The 20,411-nt window shown below is 38.3% G+C and overlaps 1 protein-coding gene across 3 annotated transcripts in view; it reads right to left on the bottom strand.

Annotated features, from left to right (window-relative positions):
• The window catches only part of Cyp40 (Cyclophilin 40), a 164,921-nt gene that overhangs the window by 129,540 nt on the left and 14,970 nt on the right, over positions 1–20,411 (bottom strand). For 2 of the 3 annotated variants that reach the window (XM_067143308.2, XM_067143309.2), the window contains exons 3-4: positions 12,518–12,706; positions 4,297–4,425 (exon numbers count right to left, since the gene is read on the bottom strand). In XM_067143308.2, coding sequence (XP_066999409.2) covers positions 4,297–4,425; positions 12,518–12,706 — 318 coding nt within the window. The remainder of the gene's footprint in view (positions 1–4,296; positions 4,426–12,517; positions 12,707–20,411) is intronic. The other variant, XM_067143310.2, reaches the window with a different exon arrangement.

Below are 20,411 nucleotides of genomic sequence, written 5' to 3'. Positions count from 1 at the left end.
AACAACGAAAGATACCAGTGTGTGTTGGTGCTTACAACAAGAAAATGGGGCCTGTTGATAGATCAGACCAGATGATTACTACTGTCCAGTCCACTCGCAGGTCGATCAAATTGCACAAGAAATTGTTTTTCCATTTCTTGGAAGTTATAATACTGAATTGCTTCTTTATTGAGAGGATTCTGAAAGGAGACAAGAGGTCACTGAAATCGTTTCGACTGGAAGTTGTTCGTTTGCTAACTGAAGCAGGGCCTACAAGAACTTCATCTATTTCTGGTAGTCGTCCGTCTAGCGGGGATAATATAGATGTTGATTCCCATAGGGAACTTAAAATATTTGTCCTGAATGAGTAAATTTAATCCGACAAGGCTAACTCACCAACATTTTCTTTCCCTTATCCTACCAAACGAACCAGGAAGAAGACCACCTTCAAGAGTGTGCCATGTGATTGCTCACACATCCAGAAGGGAGAAAAGGAACACGAGGATTATCTACCATTGTAAGGAGTGCAACAAAACTCTTTGCCCTGTACCTTGTTTTGAGGATTATCATACCAAAAAACATTACTAAAAATGATACATAACTTTTGTGCTTAAACTAGTTGTTTGATGTCTTGTTAACATACTGTGTTAAATTCCACCGTTTCATTAAAATATAATGCCTATTGAGGGTTGTTTTACAAACATGTGCAAAAACCTAAATTTTGGGGTGCGCAGTGGGCTAAGAAACCTGACTCTCAAAGGATTAATGTTATTTGCTTTACGTCTTACTAACTACTTTTCAAGGTTTCGGAGACGCCGTGGTGCCAGAATTTAGTCCCGCAGGAGTTCTTTTACGTGCCAGTAAATCTACCGACACGAGGCTGACGTATTTGAGCAACTTCAAATACCACCGGACTGAGCCAGGATCGAACCTGCCAAGTTGGGGTCAGAAGGCCATCGCCTCAACCGTCTGAGCCACTCAGCCCGGCATTTAACCCCTTTTATCACATACCACTGCCTACTGTCCATTTCACAACATTATCGAGGTCATTTTGCAGTTCCTCAATATCTTGTAACTTATTTATTACTCTATACAGAATAACATCATCTGCAAAAAGCCTTATCTCTGATTCCACTTCTTTACTCATATCATTCATATACATAAGAAAACATAAAGGTCCAATAATACTGCCTTGAGGAATTCCCCTCTTAATTCTCTGCCATCCCTAACGCTCCAGAGTGCTCAAATTTTATTTCCCGCCTGCCTTGCTGAGCGCTCCAAAGCACTTGTCACACTCACCATGTAGTGTCACACTCACGTTTATTAGAAGTCTGTTGAGAGAGATATTGGAGGATCTTGTGAAATCATACTGTATTCCCTTGACTCAGCAAGCTGTCAGGACCCTGTTCACAGCGTTTTCTCTGTATATTTTCTAAGCAGGCCTACTTTATAAACATCGTCTTTAGTTAGAGATTATTCTTATTCAAGTTCACACCATGTTGTCTAATCGCGGAATTGTGTCAAAAGGTTCCTATGCTGTCAACAAATTCAGATTCTCTGAATGATGGCACAGCGAGAACAAAAAACCGGTAAAGGCAATGAAGAAATAGAAATTGTGTGCCCTCGTGCTGTCATAAATTACACAAAACATATAGGTGGCGTGGACATCAGTGATCGGAAAAGAGAATACTACGGGGTTGGGCGATAGGCTAAAAATTGGTGGAAATTTATTTTTTCATTTTGTGATCAATGTGTGAGTTGTGAACAGTTTAATTCTTTATGATATGAGTAACCGAACCACTCTCACAGCTCATGGAAACAGACAGCTGAACTGCCGGCGCAACTTGGTGCAACAGTTGATTGGGAACTTCACGTCTCGCAAATGTACGGGCAGGAAAAGAAGTTTAACCATCGGCTGTCCATCTCCTAAATTATTTCAATCTCTTGTGAAGATACCTGGTCATGCCAAAGTGTGCGCTTTGTGTTTACAAATGAAAAATAGGGCAGCTTCTGGGACAGGCAAACAAACAACATTCAAATGTAAGAAGTGCGATCTACCACTGTGCAGGACAGGGTGCTTTTTGGAATACCATCCGGTGCAAAATGTGGCCATTCAAAATTAGGGTGAGTACAGATTTATATGCATTAATCATTTAAGAGCAAAATGCAAAAGAAATTACATTTATATCTTTATTCGTTTGACTTCTAGTTATTTTATTTTAAAGGGTGGTATTTATGCTGCTGTGCCTATTGAGATTTAAAGGACTCTGTCAGAAAACACTGTAATTACGGCCCGGCATCTGCATTTGAATGGCGTACGGCAAAGGGTTAAGGGTCAGATAAAACTTTGCCTACTCTAATTCTCTGAGTTCTATTTTCTAGAAATATATCCACCCATTCAGTCACTCTTTTGTATAGTCCAATTGCACTCATTTTTGCCAGTAGTCTCCCATGATCCACCCCATCAAATGTCTTAGACAGGTCAATCGCAAAACAGTCCTTTTGACTACCTGAAACCCGCTATATCTTGCTGGAATCCTACAAGTTGAGCTTCAGTGGAATAACCTTTCCTAAACCCAAACTGCCTTCTAACGAACCAGTTATTAATTTCACAAACATGTCTAATATAATCAGAAAGAATGCGTTCCCAAAGCTAACATGAGATGCATGACAAACTGACTGGCCTTTAATTTTCAGCTTTATGTCTATCACCCTTTCTTTTATACACAGGGGCTACTATAGCAACTCTCCATTCACTTGGTATAGCTCCGTCATGCAAACAATAATCAAATAAGTACTTCAGATATGGTTCTATATCCCAAACCATTGTCTTTAGTATATCCCAGATATCTTAGCAGTTCCAGCTGCTTTCCTAGTTTTCAACTTTTGTATCTTATTGTAAATATCGTTATCATAGGTTAATTTTGTTACTTCTTTAGTAGTAGTTACCTCCTCTACCTGGACATTATCCTTGTAACCAACAATCTTTACATACTGCTGACTGAATACTTCTGCCTTTTGAAGATCCTCACATACACAATCCCCTTCTTCATTTGTGATTCCTGGAATATCCTCCTTGGAATCTGTTTCAGCATTGAAGTACATATACATACCCTTTCATTTTTCACTAAAATTTGTATGACTGCCATTTATGCTTGCTATCATGTTATCCTTAGCTGACTTCTTTGCTAGCTTCAATTTCCTACTAAGTACCTTTAATTTCTCCTTACTTCCACAGCCATTTCTAACTATTTCTTTCCAACCTGCACCTCCTTCTTAGTCTCTTTACTTCTCTGTTATAATATAGTGGGTCTTTATCATTCCTTACCACCTTTGGAGGTAAAAACCTGTTTTCACATTTCTCAACAATTGCTTTAAACCCATACCAGAGTACGTTTACATTTACACTTCAAATATAATATAATATAATATAATATAATATAATATAATATAATATAATATAATATAATATAATATAATATAATATAATATAATATAATATAATATAATATAATATAATATAATATAATATAATATAATATAATATAATATAATATAATATAATATAATATAATATAATATAATATAATATAATATAATATAATATAATATAATATAATATAATATAATATAATATAATATAATATAATATAATATAATATAATATAATATAATATAATATAATATAATATAATATAATATAATATAATATAATATAATATAATATAATATAATATAATATAATATAATATAATATAATATAATATAATATAATATAATATAATATAATATAATATAATATAATATAATATAATATAATATAATATAATATAATATAATATAATATAATATAATATAATATAATATAATATAATATAATATAATATAATATAATATAATATAATATAATATAATATAATATAATATAATATAATATAATATAATATAATATAATATAATTTAATTTCAATTCAATCAAGGATAGATTCTCTTTTTCCTTCTTTCAAGCCTTGAAGACTGTTATCATTGACAGGTTCTGGTTGCGAGCATTTTCATTCACTGTTGAAAGTTCATTCTCACAGAATCACTATCACACTCTGAAGCATCCAGAAAAATCTGACCTATCATGGATTTTATCTGAATATCATTCAACTTTTCCAGGATGAGGGTGACAACTAAACCCTATGATAAGATTTTCAATATTTCACAGCATGAATCCAGAAATTTTAGGTACAATAAATTCATATCAATCATGGATTCACACTGGATATAAGTTTCCTCAATTGGCTTTAGTATAAAACACATTTTAAACTTTACCTCCATTGCTCCCACATCTATATTCCAATCTTCAGGAAATGGTGTATATTTATCTAATGTTTCATCGTTCTCTTCCAGACCCCATTCATCTCCTGGTAAGAGTTCTCCACAGTCTTCAATCTCACATCTCTGAAAACACATCAGTAATAAATTTAGATTACTGTTACACGAAACATAAAATAAATATCAGTGGAAGTGCCACACCCAATTTCCACTCGGCAGTGATGCACGAAACTGGAAGGTTAATCAGTTGAATATTTCATCAGAGGCCGCTCAAGAATGCATGAGACAATTTACCACAGAATAAGGGAAGGCAACACAGGCATCTTTAAAAGTATCCTGGAAGGGTAAAATGGTAATTTGTCAGCTTTGAACATGTGAAAAGTGTGTCTTGTTGAAATGGCTAGCACATTATTTCCAAATGATGCTAAAAAGTTATGCAAGTTGTGAAAAGTACACAACACTACTGCTACAAATATGCACAGGGTAGAATTTTTATCAATGTGTGTTTGTACTAATCTTAAGCAGGAAATAAGTGATGCTTCCGTACTTTGTGGCTTTGGATGAATCTTCAGATAGGACTGACTGCACTCAACTGTGGTATATGCCCGTTTCTTTAATGGTGTTTGATTGTGGAAGGATTTCTTAGCTTCAAGGTCACTGAACACAGTCGTACAAAAGACATGTATTAGACCAAAACTAGGCACAATTATGTCCGAGTACGATATGAAATAGAAGAATCAGTTATTGGTGGCAATAGATTGTGCTTGTAACATGGTGGGAGATAAGAATGGCCTGAAACATCACATTCTTTTTATAAAAATTTTTAAATTTGAATTTTGCTTTACGCCACACCGACACAGATAGGTCTTATGGCAACGATGGGACAGGAAATGGCTAGGAGTGGGAAGGAAGTGGCTGTGGCCTTAATTAAGGTACAGCCCCAGCATTTGCCTGGTGTAAAAGTGGGGAAACCACGGAAAACCATCTTCACAGCTGCTGACAGTGGGGTTCGAACCTCCTATCACCCGGATGCAAGCTCACAGATGCGCACCCCTAACTGCACGGCCAACTCGCCCGGTAACATCACATTCTAGATAACAATAGTAACGTTGTGTTTTGCCAGTGCATAAGTCACCAAACCACATTGTTATGCAGTATGATGTCTCCTAAGTTGTCTAATGTTCCATGTACAGTCAATCATAAGGTTAACTTTTTAATGTGAGAGATCATCATTGACAAAAAACTTTTCAGAATCTATCTTGAGGAATTTGGTGCCATGCACACAGATCTTTTACTTCACCACAATTTTTGCTGGTGTAGCAAAGGAAACATGACAAAATCAGAAGTTTTCTCAATGGGTGTGACATTACAGAGTTATCAGAAATGTCAATTCATCAACTTCCATGACTATGAACAATCAGTCCAGCAGGTTGCTTTCTTGGGAGACATATTTTACCACTTAAACAATCTCTCTTCTTTATTCAAGACTTGAAGGAGGTATCTTGTAACGAAGATTTGTTGCAAAAAATTCCCCATTTTTTTTGTAGCAACTGAAGAGAGAATTTGATGAATGATTCATGCAGTTCAACAAATTGGAAGAGAATGGTGTACCAAAGCAACTGAATTGTGGAACTCTGACAAGGCAGAATTATTGCAAATATACTATCAATCCGGACCTTGGGGAAAACCAATTGAAGACCCCTGCTTATATGTAGGCCCTACCACTGCAGTTCAAGTGAAGGCCACCTGAGTGCGGATCCCAATCTCCAACCCACCAATTAGGATCTATAAATCTCACTCCAAATTTCTCACATACCCATTCCGTAGTCCCATTTAAATCCCCAATCACCCTCCATTACTATCCCTCCTACACAGTATCCCACTAATAACAATCTTTGCTTCTTTGAACTTCTTCTGCTTTGACGCCATACATCCCAACTGCATTAGTACCTATACCTGCTTGCCTTAGGTTGTTGGTATCTCCTTACACTCCTCCTTCCCTTCTACTTTCCTCAACATCTGCCTTAACTTAATTCCTGGATAACACTCTACCATATTTCCCTTGCCTCCACACTATTTTCTCACATGCCTAACAACAGAGTTGCCCATGACCAATGCCCCAATCCCACCCACTTCTTTAGATCCTTTCCTCTCCTGGTCTCCCTTAACTTCCCTTACACCTGCTGAACCTACTTCCTCCTCCTTTCTTTCCCTCTCACTACCCTGTTCCACCTCTCTCCTACCACTCCCTTTCCTCTTGCCCTGCCCTTCATATGTAACACTTTCTTGATCTCCATCTTACCGAGCTCGATAGCTGCAGTCGCTTAAGTGCGGCCAGTATCCAGTAATCAGGAGATAGTGGGTTCGAACCTCACTGTCGACAGCCCTGAAGATGGTTTTCCGTGGGTTCCCATTTTCACACCAGGCAAATGCTGGGGCTGTACCTTAATTAAGGCCACGGCCGCTTCCTTCCCATTCCTAGGCCTTTCCTATCCCATCGTCGCCATAAGACATATCTGTGTCGGTGCGACGTAAAGAAAAAAATCTCCATCTTCCCTCTGCTGTTCTACCTGTAAAGACTCCTACTGATTCCTCACAGATACCTCTCCAGGGCCCACTCCCTGAGGAAAATCCTAAGGCTGCATGTTCCTTCCCCTTAGCTTTCCTCATTGTGGACATTTCTTCTTGAACTCTGTATCTAGGAACAGAAAATAACTCTTAAAGAATCACAGATCTAATTCTGCTGAGTCAGAAGAGGACAAGAGTTGACCGAAGGAGTTGAGATAGGAAAAATGATAGCAACAGGCCTGGCACAAATAAGTGGAAGCAATATGAAGTTTACCTATGGGCCCCGAAGTCACTAACCCCTGCTCCAAGTGATACCACACAGTCTCTGACAGGGGTTGTTCTGTGACCTTAACTTTGCTGCAGTCTTTAGAGTGTGATGAATGTTCTGTTGAGTGTGACGGCAGTAGTGCCAGACCTGTAGCTTAGATCCTTTCGAACAGAACAAATATGACCTAGGCCACCATAGCTCAATAGTAGAGCAACCAACACGAAATCATGAGGTTGTCGGTTCGGATCCCACTGGTGTCCCATTGGCTATTATGTTCTGTATTGAAAAACTGAATAATATATATATATATATTTTTTATTTTAAGAAATGCATCATAATCTTTACATACTGTTGGGTAGGCTGATCAGAACAGTCATGCAGTTTGCTTACCTTCCCCAAATATTTGGATTGTTTTGTTTTATCAACTGCTTTACATCGCACCAGCACAGATAGGTCTTATGGAGATGGTGGGATAGGCAAGGGCTAGGAGTGGAAAGGAAGCAACCGTGGCCTTAATTAAGGTACAGCCCCAGCATCTGTCTGGGTAACTAAGGAAAACCAGATTCAGAGCTATTGACAGTGGGGTTCGAATCCACTATCTCCCGAATGCAAGCTGACAGCTATGTGACCCAAACCACACAGCCATCCACTCGGTCCTGATTAGTTTAGCTTATGTGTTGTAATGAGTGTGCTATCTGGCATTAGCTGCATAGGGAAGTGTTGTGCAAAATGCCCAGCAATTGTTATTTGAAGTCTCATTTTATTTTCTGCCACCTGCGGGTACACGCATGTACAACTGTCTTTGACACATAGCCTACTTTCTTCCTGCCGTACAATTTCCAATATTCTCTGAATCTTCAATAACCCTAAGCTTATCTTTAGCTGTGAATGAGCAATTATGAGAACTTGTAGTTGTAACACATGGTTCATACTTCACTTCTAACATGCTACTGATGCTACATCATTTAAGGCGAAGCTGTATCAACCTCTTTTAAAAGAATATGTGCACAAAATTTTTCTTTGCTAAATTCCGGAAGAAATATGCGTGGAGTATTCGTGTAGTTGAGTATGTAAATGAAATAATTATAATAATGCACATACATGTAAACAAAGAACTACTGAAGATAGTACAGGTGTATGCTCCACAGAGAGGATGTAGCGTGGAAGAAAAAGAAGAGTTTCTCAATGAACTGGAAACACATATTATTGGAGATGGGATCATGATAATGGAAGATCTGAATGCCCATGTGCGAACTGATAGAATGGGATATGAGAATGTTCTGGGCCCACATGGGTATGGTGATAGAAATGAAGATGGAAAGAAACTGGTGGACTTTTGTATCAGAAATAACCTGATAATAAAGAACATGTGGTTTATGAAGAGGAATAGCCATAAGATTAGCCGATATAGTTGGGATGGACAGTATGGAACACTCATCGATTTTATAATAACAGACCGAGAATGGGGAAGATACGTCATGAATACGAAGATAATCCCCAGTGAAAGTATGGAAGGTAATCATAGATTACTAATTGTGGAATTAAAACAAGTAAAAATCACTAAAATTGTATTGTAGAAGAAACCAAAGATCAGGATTTGGGAATTGAAGGAGGAGGATAAAAGAATGGCATTCCAAGATTGTATAAAAAGGAAGTTGCCTAACACAGAAATATGAAGTGGAGAAGAAGAATGGGACAATTTAAGACGGATATTTGTGGAAGCAGCAATTGAGGTATGCGGGAAAACAAAAGCAAAGGTTAAGGGAAAGGAGACACGGTGGTCGACAGACAAAATAAAAAATTTTAAAAAAAAAGAAAGGAACAAGGTGAAGAAAGAAATGGATAAGTAAAAGCACAAAACGTATCAGAGGGATGAAAATAAGATAGAAAGGTTACATGTGGAATATGAAACAAAAGATTGAAACTACAAGTAAAGAGGAGTATCAAGGAAGAAAAAGAGAAATTTGGGGAGAGTTTACCAACAAAATTGAGCAAGATAATTGAGGAAATCAGAAACTATTATACACAGTAATAAAATCAAAAAGAATAAATTAAGAAAAAATCAAGGCATTAAAGAGAGAAGATGTATCGACAGTACATGATGAAAAGGGTCTTCAGAAGGTGATGGCAAAGTATTTTGAAAAACTTTATAATGAGGATGACTGCTCGGAGGAAGAAGGAGATAAAGAATGGAAATAATAGATGGAGAAAAAGAAAACCCAATAACATGGTTGGAACTTGAAAGGGCAGTGAAAGCAGTGACCAAAGGTAAAGTAAAGCAAGTGGAAAAGACAAATTCAGTGTTGATATGATTAAGGCAGCAGGAAGCCAATGCTACAGTGGATATACAGAGCCCTCAATGCCATATGGAAGGATGAAAGAATACCTGAAGATTGGCAACAAGGAAGCATTGTACCACTGTTCAAAAAAGGAAATAGGAAGATATGTGAAAATTATAGAGGTATAACCCTATTATTACATGGACTAAAAATAATGGAGAAAGTCATAGACAAAAGATTGAGGGATATAACAGAAACACAGTTAGAGGAAGAACAATATGACTTTAGACCGAATAGATCAACAACAGACTTGATATTTACAGTGCGAACTATAATGGAAAAACGTCTGGAAAGGAACAAGGAAATCATCTTCATATTTTTGGATTTGGAAAAAGCTTATGATACAGTTAAGAGAAAATATGTATGGGAATGCCTACTGAAAAGGAATGTACCAAAATCATTAATTAACAAGATAAAAATGTTGTATCATGAGAGTAAAAGCAGTGTACAAGTGGGGAGTGGTGACTCTGAAACATTTTATACAAAAAAAGGTCTCAAGCAAGGAAGTGCACTGTCGCCATTATTGTTTATTATATTGATGGATGAAATCATAAAACATGTAAAACAGAGTATCAGTAGCGATGAAGTGAGTGCTTTTGTATTTGCAGGTGATGTGGTGATTTGGGGAAAGGGAGAAAAGGAAGTACAAAGGAGACGGGATATTTGGAATGAAAATCTGAAGGAGTTTGGAATGGTAATTAGTAAAAAGAAAACTGTAGTCATGCACTGTAGAAAAGAGAAAAAGAGAAGCCAAGTGAACATAGATGGAGAATGGTTAGAGAATGTAGAACAGTTTACTTATCTGGGTTGCATTATTAATGGAAGTAATGAAATCAACCCTGAAATTAATAACAGACTAAATAAAGGTACAACATTTTATCATCAAGTCAGAGAGCTTTTATGGGATGACAAAGTACCCAAGAGAACGAAATTAACATTATATAAACAGTATTTCATACCAATTGTAACATACGGACTAGAAACGCTAGTAACTAGTAAGAGACAAGATAGTAAGATCCAAGCAGTAGAAATGAAATTTTTTAAGAACATCAGTTAAAAAGACAAGAAGAGATACAATTCAAAATATTAAAATCAGAGAAGAGATGAATATAGAACTGTTAGTACAGAAGATACAGAAAGCAAGACTGAGATGGTTTGGACATGTAAAAAGAATGGGAAAGGAATGGGTAGTAAGAAGGGAATTGGAAAGAGAAGTTAAAGGGAAAGAGACCAGTTGGAAGACCGAGAAGAAGGTGAATGGATCAGATTTGGAAGGACATTAGACAAGCTAGATTGGATGTGGCGGAAGTAATGGAGCAGGAAAAGTGGAAGGACAGAAAGGATTGGAGGAGACTTGTAAACCACACCTGGGCGACTGGAGTGGGACACTGATGATGATGATGATGATGATGATGATGATGATGATTCATGTATATATACAGTAATTATCCTTACACCAAACTTTGTTCTACAAGGGACGTTACACAGCATCTGTGTAAACTGGAGCTAACAGACATGAAATAAGTACGAATAAGTACTGGTTACTGGGGGAATCAATGGAAAGGTGTCTGTAACAAAGCACTGATGTTAAAATTATCAATACATTATGAGGATGAAAAAATAATAATAATATTATTTGCTTTACGTCCCACTAACTACTTTTACGGTCTTCGGAGATGCCGAGGTGCCGGAATTTAGTCCCGCAGGAGTTCTTTTACGTGCCAGTAAATCTACCGACACGAGGCTGTCGTATTTGAGCACCTTCAAATACCACCGGACTGAGCCAGGATCAAACCTGCCAAGTTGGGGTTAGAAGGCCAGCGCCTTAACCGTCTGAGCCACTCGCCTGGCTGGGGATGAAAAAACCTAAAAGTTACACAGCTTATCTAGTTAGATAATCAATTTATATGTCCGGTTCCATCGCTAAATGGTTAGCGTGCTAGCCTTTGGTCACAGGGGTCCTGGGTTCGATTCCCGGCAGGGTCGGGAATTTTAACCATAATTGGTTAATTTCGCTGGCACGGGGGCTGGGTGTATGTGTCGTCTTCATCATCATTTCATCTTCATCACAACGCGCAGGTCGCCTATGGGTGTCAAATCAAAAGACCCGTATCTGGCGAGCCGAACTTGTCCTCGGACACTCCCGGCATTAAAAGCCAAACGCCATTTCATTTATCAATTTATATGTTATGTTTGCAAGATTACTCCTACGATGTGTAGGCATTTTAATTTGATACCATTCAGGCTGCCTACATCCTAATTTCGATGTTCTGGGTTTTATTTTACCAGATGGCACAAAAACCAGAATCATACTGGGTGACCTAGTACTGAGCTTTTAATTAATTTTGCTGGATAAACACTGAATGTGTCATCAAAGATCTTTTACAAGCCATTATCATATAGCGTGGAACGTCAAATGGATTCTTTTTCGCCTATCAACAATCTAATTACCTGCCAGCTTTAAACCCATGATCTTGGGATCTGAAGGAGGGAGAGGAATTGAAATAATGGAAGTTGAAACCTTTTTCCAGCTGATCATCTTAGCAATTTTTTTTAAAAAAATCTATTAATATCAGGTTCTTGCTGAAATGCACTGCAGGATATGTGAAATTCTAAATAAAAGAGAAACAGGTTATAAACAACTGGCCAAAAAAAATAACTAAACATACACACAAAAATCCATAAAAGGTTGTCGCTATTAACTACATACATAACATAATTGACTTATTAAGTTATTAAAATATTGTCAATAAAATAAATGACAAAATGAATTCAAGCTAACAACATGCTATCAGTTTCTAATGCACCTGAACAGACTGCAACAGGTATTAATTTGTAAAATGATTGTTAACTGATGCACTTTAGCTTTAGTTAGATGTTTTTATGAATGCCAACAGAACTCCACAGATTATAACCATACTCTGATCACCTTTTAACATACTATTATAGCCAACTACCACTAAGCAATATTACTTGGGTGTTAATTTAGACTATGTTTACCACTTATCTTTCACACATCTGCAAAGAGAAAAGGAGAATTTACCTTGGTAGGACGATCGTTGATACATTCTACACTGCTCACCTCCATCACAACTCCCATGCCCTTCCTCACCTTGCCAAATACCACATTAATATTGTCTAAATGAGGACATGGCACAGTAGTGATGAAAAACTGAGAGCTATTGGTGTTGGGTCCAGCATTGGCCATGCTAAGCATACCCTTCTCAGAGTGCTGGAATGCCAAAGGTAAAAAAAGAAATGAGAGAAAAGTAGGTCAAAGGCCACATCAAATGCATAATATGAAAAGAGTCGCAGAGAAGGCACCACCCATCTCTGTATATGTCCATCCTGCTACGAGAATAAAAGAATTTAAAAGATGGATAACTTACTGTATTACCAGAAATTATGAGGGGTGGATCAAAAGGGAACGCACAGCACATTTGATAAAATATTTCGCGAGTAGGAAAAACAAAAATTATGCATTAAAAAATCTCAAGGTTTTACATATTTTTCGACATAACAAGCAAGTCTCTTGAGACACTTGTCTCATCGTGATGCTGAGTTGAATATGCTTTGTTCATAGAACTCTATTCTCAGGAACTATAACCACCTGCATACAACTGATTTCACTTCTTCATCTGAACCGCAGCATTGACCTCTACCCTAGAACTTTCTTCACTCATCTGACAAGGTGAAGATCAGATGGTGCAAGGTCTGGACAGTATGGTGGATGATCGAGTACCTCCCAGCCATACTTCTCAATTATTTATAAACAAACAGAAGCTACAACATATGAGCAAGCATACAGACACCTCGTCAGACCACTGAAGAAATTCCTAGGAAGTCAAATCTTCAGTTCAGGAGAAGTGAAATTGCTCATGTACAGGTGGCTATACTCCCAGAGAACGTAGTTCTATGAATACGGATTTAACATGAGATTCATAGTCTGTAATAGAGACATATTCAACTTCATGTCACAATGGCAGAAATGTCTCAAAAGACTTGCTCATGTATTGAAAAATAAGTAAAGCCTGAAGTTTTCTTGTGCATATTGTTTTTGTTTTTTCTACTCATTGAGTATTTCATTTAAAAATATGTGAACATCTTTTCATCCACCTTTGTACATAACTAGTCTTGTCCCTCCAAATTCTGACAAGTAGCTTAGTTTTATTTGAGTGTAGGGCAATTTTAAAAAACAGAGGATAGTGTATTCAATTTATGCTCACAGTTCAGATAGGCATACAGAATAGTCTTACATGCTAACAACAATGGTACTTGGTATCAAAACAATACTGGGATCTGAACATAAAGAGAAATTCCTATGAAAGCTAGGCATATGTATTGCTGCTTGTGGACTGTTCTATGTTGTTGTTTGGGTCATCAGTCCATAGACTGGTTTCATGCAGCTCTCCATCCCATGCTATATAAGCCAGTAATTTGGATTCAATCAATCAATCAATCAATCAATCAATCAATCAATCAATCAAGGAATGATGGCCAAGCAGGCATCAATTTTTGGTAATGAGACAAAGTCTCCCATAGTGCATTGGCACTGCCGGTGGCTCCAAGTGGCCTACGCAGTAGCCTCCACAGTATGCACTAGCCATGCGTCTTGATGGGTGTGCTAAGTACCAACTGATGAGCCCAACTTAGCACACGGGGGCAAAACGTTGACAACCAGTAATGAGTTAGCTGGAAAATTTATAATGTCCAATAACGGACCATTTATATTGGTATTATAAATGTACTCATTCGGGACAAATATTTCAGGTTCCCTATGGGAATCAACATCTATATCATAGAGGAGGGGATGCTTACCCTTCAAATATGAATCGCCTTACTCATGACAGTTATCAACTCAGCTAGAAGAGGGAACAGTCATTTCCCTTGCATCGCTGAGAAGTAAACTCGCAATACAAAATAATGTGAGACAAAATCTCACATAGCAACCACTCGCAGGTTAAGGTTCCGGAATCAATATGTACTTAAGATAAGCTTACATGATGAAAATTTGAACTACTACAAGGGCATCAAAAAACAATTGCCCAAGATTAAATAAAGGTGAAATGAAGCATTCTGACGCCTTGCACCAATGGTAATGTTTTTGCCTTTTATTTGTATCTAATTATTTGCCACATTGTTGTAGTTATGTATAGTGGCCACTTGATGCGCCACCAACTGGATGAAAGTTTAGTTAACAGTCATGCCAACAGACAGTGTTCAAATGAAAACCAGCTGCATTTCCTCATAACTTATGGAAATGCAAAATTAAGGTGTAAAAACACCAATGACACAAATTTCCAAATAGTTCCAAATATAATTAAGTTTCGTAGTAACATCACAGATAGGAAAGGGCTAGGAGTGGGAAGGAATTGACTGTGGTTTTAATTAAGGTATTAGGGTGCAGCCCCAGCATTTGCCTGGTGTAAAAATGGGAAACTACGGAAAACCATCTTTGGGTCTGCCGACAGTGTGGTTTGAACTCACTATCTCCTGAAAGCAAGCTGATAGCTATGTAACCCGGACCACAGAGACACTTGCTCGGTGACTATTGTTTTAAGAGGAAGTACAATTGGGCAACTATCCTCTCGTAACACTAATCACAGGGGAAAAGGAAAAGGTCCGATCCTACGAAGAATGAAGGTACCAACAAAAGAAAGGGAAGGGCATGAAAATTAATGACTCCCTAGGCCATCCAAACCTAATACCATCAGGGTCAGAAGAAACAAGAGTTGACCAATGGATGCCAGACAAAAAAGATGAAAGCAAGAAGTCTGACACAAGTACTCGTAATTCGAAACAATGCCAATCTGGGCTACGGGAACCATGGTCGCCAACCCACACTCCCAAGTTGAGGACCTCTGGTCCCCCAATTAAGTCACTTCTTATGACAGACAAGGGATACTGGGGATGTATTTTACCACCCCCATCCACAGAGGGCGACCCAATCCACCCCAAATCTTCATAATGTAAATCAAACACCCAGGAATCGGTGGGTGACAACCACTGGTAGAGAAACGGAGCGGGGAGGTAGAAATTGGTTTGAACAAAAATTGTATCGCCTAGATCTCGGTAATGAAAACTAAAAGACATGTTAAAACAATCTTTTAACTCTCTCTATCCCTTCTTGCAACTGGTCTTCAGTAGCTGCCATGTTCCAAGTTAAAACATACAGCAAAGTCAACTACAAAGAGCAGAATTAGAAATTGTGCCTTAATGTCCTAACCTAACAAGTCCCTAATACAAAACAAAATCCCTTATTGGAATAGGAATTTTATTCAATATGTGAGAACCACTGATCTCTATACATGGATCGCTGATAGCAGCTCTCCGCTGCAGGAGAAAGTACGCCAAGTTGAGCGCGCGGTCCACCATGTTGGTGTACCCATCCTAGAGCTCTCCTTATGGGGAAGCAATGATAATATAATCAATTTTAAATCGCAATTAATGGTGCATTGGAGTAATTAAAAATATAGGGACATGTTCACTCAAAGCATAAGGACATAGGGAACACTGACACGTCATTCCGAGGTCAGTAATTCTCCGGGATAGCAATAAAAATGAGTGTGTAATAACGGCCAACAAATATTAACTTAGATGCTGAATACACGCAATTAGTGATCGGTAACACAATACAAGTGAAATAGTTTCTGGAAAAATTGGTGTAAATTGTATACATGTATACCACAAAATTATGCATTTTTAAAGGGGAGGTATGACTGAATGTTTTGTATTTTGAGCCAAAAACTCTATTTTTCTTTTTATTCATACAAAAATAGCCCAATTCTTTCTCTTTCAGAAAATGTTTTTATTTTAGTCATTATGGCTTGTTTAAAGCTGGTAGAAGCCATTTAATACGAGCCCGCAGGACATTTAAAAGCTCAGAACCACACCCACTTCTCCTGTAATGGCATAATGATAGTTTACTGTGTGTTTTTCGCTGGATATTTAAGTATTTCGCAGAGTATTTGCCATAGAAGTACACCTGGGCATGCTGACAGTCACTTGTTTACTATGTAATCAATACAATTATGTTATGTTATGTTAGGAAATATTTTAATTTGAACTGACGGAGAGAACGTTGTACCTCTTCCAAATAGTACTCAATTTATATCTGCCACACATGTATACTTTGATAGTTTAAATATATTATGTACCGTATTTGTATTATTTACATTTAGGAATTCGTATTTGTATTAATCGTAGTAGCACAAGCATGCCTCCCTTGTTTGTTTATAATTTACTAATATGCAGAAGTAACATGTTTCAATTCAGCGAGTGAAATATCTAAACTATTGATTTTTCACTGATGTGTTTCATCTTAATTCCTTTGTAAATGTGTGGTTTATAGCGTAGAGTTCATAGTGCGTCGTTTTAGTGTATGTAAAAGTGCTAATTATTGTGTTAACAACGTAAGGCCTAATCATGCCACCATAACGCTTAACTGACATGTAAACACATCCAAATATTACATGTATATAGTGATACTTAACACTTTTCATACAAAAAGGAAAGGAAATATTCCAAGGGAATAGCATTTGTCACCATCGCTCAGAGCTTGATGTTGGTGCCACGCTTGGCCGGTAGAAATATAGGGAGCGACCTCTCTGTCTGTTTGTATGCTCTAAGGAACAAAGCAAGCGCGTCCTCGTAGTCTACTGCACCGTGCGCTCGCTCCCATCTTACTACGCCAGTCATCTTCTATTCGTGTTACTGCTACACAAGCTACGAGCCATCCATGTATAGAGATCAGTGGTGAGCACATTATTTTCTGTATAATTTTAAAGGCAAGTACATCAATTCCAATTTTGATGTCTTTAAAAATGGTTAATTATTTCTCTAGAGCCCTTTATTAATTTTTTCTACTGGCTGGAGTATTTTCTTTTATTTTTCATGGTACTTCTTTCTCCTTTTCTATATGACTCCCATGACCACTTCTTGTATTTCTTGTAATTTAAACATCCCAACAATGATGGGTTCAGTCTGTTCTGTCAATAAATACTCTTGAATTTGTTTGGGGAGGCTAAATCCTCAAAATTCTTGTGTAGAATTTAAAAATCAAAGTGTACTTAGAAAATATTCTCAACACTTGAGATAACGATACTTTCAGGAGACGATTCTTTAAGAAAGGAAATATCATTTTGTATACGTGATTTTTCACCCGTGTTTAGTAAATGGTCGGATTTGGTGCACATGTGATAAAAATCAGGACTATTTCTTTTATAAAGGTTCTTCCAAATTCCATGACAGCATTTATAAGACTGAGGGAGTCCTGAATCAACTAAAGAAAGTTATAGCGGAAGCCCTCGATTATCAACATCTTCCATTCCCCCTATCCAGCTCTTGGTCGGGCCGGGGCATTTATGGCATTTCTCTGTCTTACTCTCTCTTTCCACCATTCCTTCTCCATCATGTTGTCCCTGTCCAGGTTTCTTCTTCTTGCATTCCCCTTTACTGAATCGATCCACCTTGTTCTAGGTCTCCCTCTCGCTCTCTTTCTTTCGAACTTCATCTCCGTCATGTGTTTTGGTATTCTTTCCTTCTCCATCCTCTTTATATGTCCAAACTACGAGGGCCATCTGGAAAGTAGTACCCGTTAGCGCCGCATGAAGCGCTGACGACTCGGGTAGCCGCTGGGCAAGGTCAGACCGCGTCAGTGGCTTGTCTGCCTGCTCTGTGCGAGGTTGCGTGATGCTAGCATTGTCTGTGTTGTGTCTGTGATCGTTTAAAATGTTTAAACAAATTGAGAACCCCGCCAGTTGTGAAGTGAGGGCAGTGATTAAATTTCTTAATGCACGAAACGTTCGACCTTGTGATATTCATCGCCAATTAACGGAGGTGTATGGAGACAATGTGATGGACTTGTCTGTTCGGCGCTGGTGTTGCAACTTCAACCTGTGAAGGGGGAATACACACGACGAGGAGCGTTCACGGAGACCATCTGTCGTTACAGAATAACTGCTGAGCGCAGTAGACGAATGCATGAGGAACAATTGGCGCGTCACAATTGAACTCTGTGAACATGTTCCTAATGTGTCTCGAACAATTGTTCATGAAATTGTCAAAGATCATCTGCATTATTCAAAAATCTGTGCAAGGTGGGTCCCTTGCATGCTTACAGAGAAGCACAAAACCAAGTGTATGGCTGCAGCACTGACGTTTCTGGGACGTTATTCCGATAAAGGAGACTCCTGACTCGCATCATTACTGGGGACGAAACATGAGTTTGTTATGCATCATCTGAGAGTAAACGACAGTCAATGGAGTGGCATCATGCTCATTCACCAACCAAACCAAAAAAATTCAAGACAGTTCTGTCCACCAGGAAACTCATGGCAACCGCTTTCTGGGATCGCCGAGGTGTACTGCTCATTGATTTTATGGCCCGTGGAGACACAATTAATGCTAATGCGTATTGTTGAAACATTAAAGAAATTACGGCAGGCAATACAAAATCGACGGTGAGATCTATTGTCTACAGGCGTCATTCTCCTTAATGACAATGCCAGGCCTCATGCAGCTGCGATAACACAACAACTTTTGCAGCAATTCAAGTGGGAAACCTTCGACCATCCCCCGTATAGCCCGGACTTGACCCCTTCGGATTTTCATCTATTTACAAAGCTTAAAGACTTTCTGGCGGGAAAAAGATTTGACAGATATGAAGAACTTAAACGAGCCGTGACTACGTATCTCAATACGCTGGCGGCGGAGGACTATGACGCTGGAATACAAAAACTCGTCCCACGTTATGACAAATGCCTACATTTGCTTGGAGATTATGTGGAGAAGTAGTGTCAAGTATGCTCTTTCCAATAAAAACAAGTATATTTGTTAATATTTACTCCTGTGTCTTTATTGCACAAACGGGAACCACTTTTCGGATGGCCTTCATATCTCAGTCTACTCCTATCAATTCTCTCATTTAGCTTTTCTATTCCGACCTCCTTTCTCACATCTTCATTTCACAATCTGTCTTTCCTATCATATTTCTTAGGTATTTTGTTTCAGTGGCTTAAATTCTACTCTCCTCTCTACTTGTCATCGCCCAGGTCTCAGCCAAATACCGGTAGGTCAGAATGGGTGCATAATACATTTTGTACATTATCACTTTACACTTCCTTGGTACTTCCTTATTCCAGACTAGCTGATGTACCCGTGCTTCGCTACGGGATTCTCTGAAAGACTGACTTTGTGGATTTCCTGACTAAAGTCAACATAGGTCATTACATAAACGTCAGTAGGAATGTAGGGATTAAAAGCAATGTTATCATATAAAATACTCAATCAAATTAAAAACTGCACATTTTCTCACTTTTAACAAACAGTACTACGGTGCCGATCTATCAGTTCAAAGGTCCAGAGCTGGAATGACCAGGCTGCAGACAGCCGTGAACACTCCTGTGCTATTGTTCTGTGAAATATCCAAACTGCTCATTCCAATTAGTGCCTCAGAGTAGGGACTGAATAGTTCGAATGCTATCATGAACCAGTGTGATACGTACCAGTAGTATTAGAAAAACCGAGCTCGATAGCTGCAGTCGCTTAAGTGCGGCTAGTATCCGGTATTCGGGAGATAGTAGGTTCGAATCCCACTGTCGGCAGCCCTGAAAATGGTTTTCCGTGTTTTCCCATTTTCACACCAGGCAGATGCTGGGGCTGTACCTTCATTAAGGCCACGGCCGCTTCCTTCCCGCTCCTAGCCCTTCCCTGTCCCATCGTCGCCATAAGACCTATCTGTGTCGGTGCGATGTAAAGCAACAAGTAAAAAAAAAAATTTTTTTTTTTTAAGTATCAGAAAATTTATGAACCAGAGGAATGGTATGCTAAAGAAGAAAGTTATCTAACTCCTCAGCTACTTCGCGCCAATATTTAGACAGGCTGTTACACTCGGTACAACCGGGCGAGTTGGCCGTGTGGTTAGGGGCACGCAGCTG

This window comes from Anabrus simplex, chromosome 3 (genome assembly GCF_040414725.1).
Source record: "Anabrus simplex isolate iqAnaSimp1 chromosome 3, ASM4041472v1, whole genome shotgun sequence".
Classification (NCBI taxonomy): Eukaryota; Metazoa; Arthropoda; class Insecta; order Orthoptera; family Tettigoniidae; genus Anabrus; species Anabrus simplex.
The sequence above is the reverse complement of the archived record's forward strand: the minus strand, read 5'-3'. Positions and strand labels throughout refer to the sequence as shown.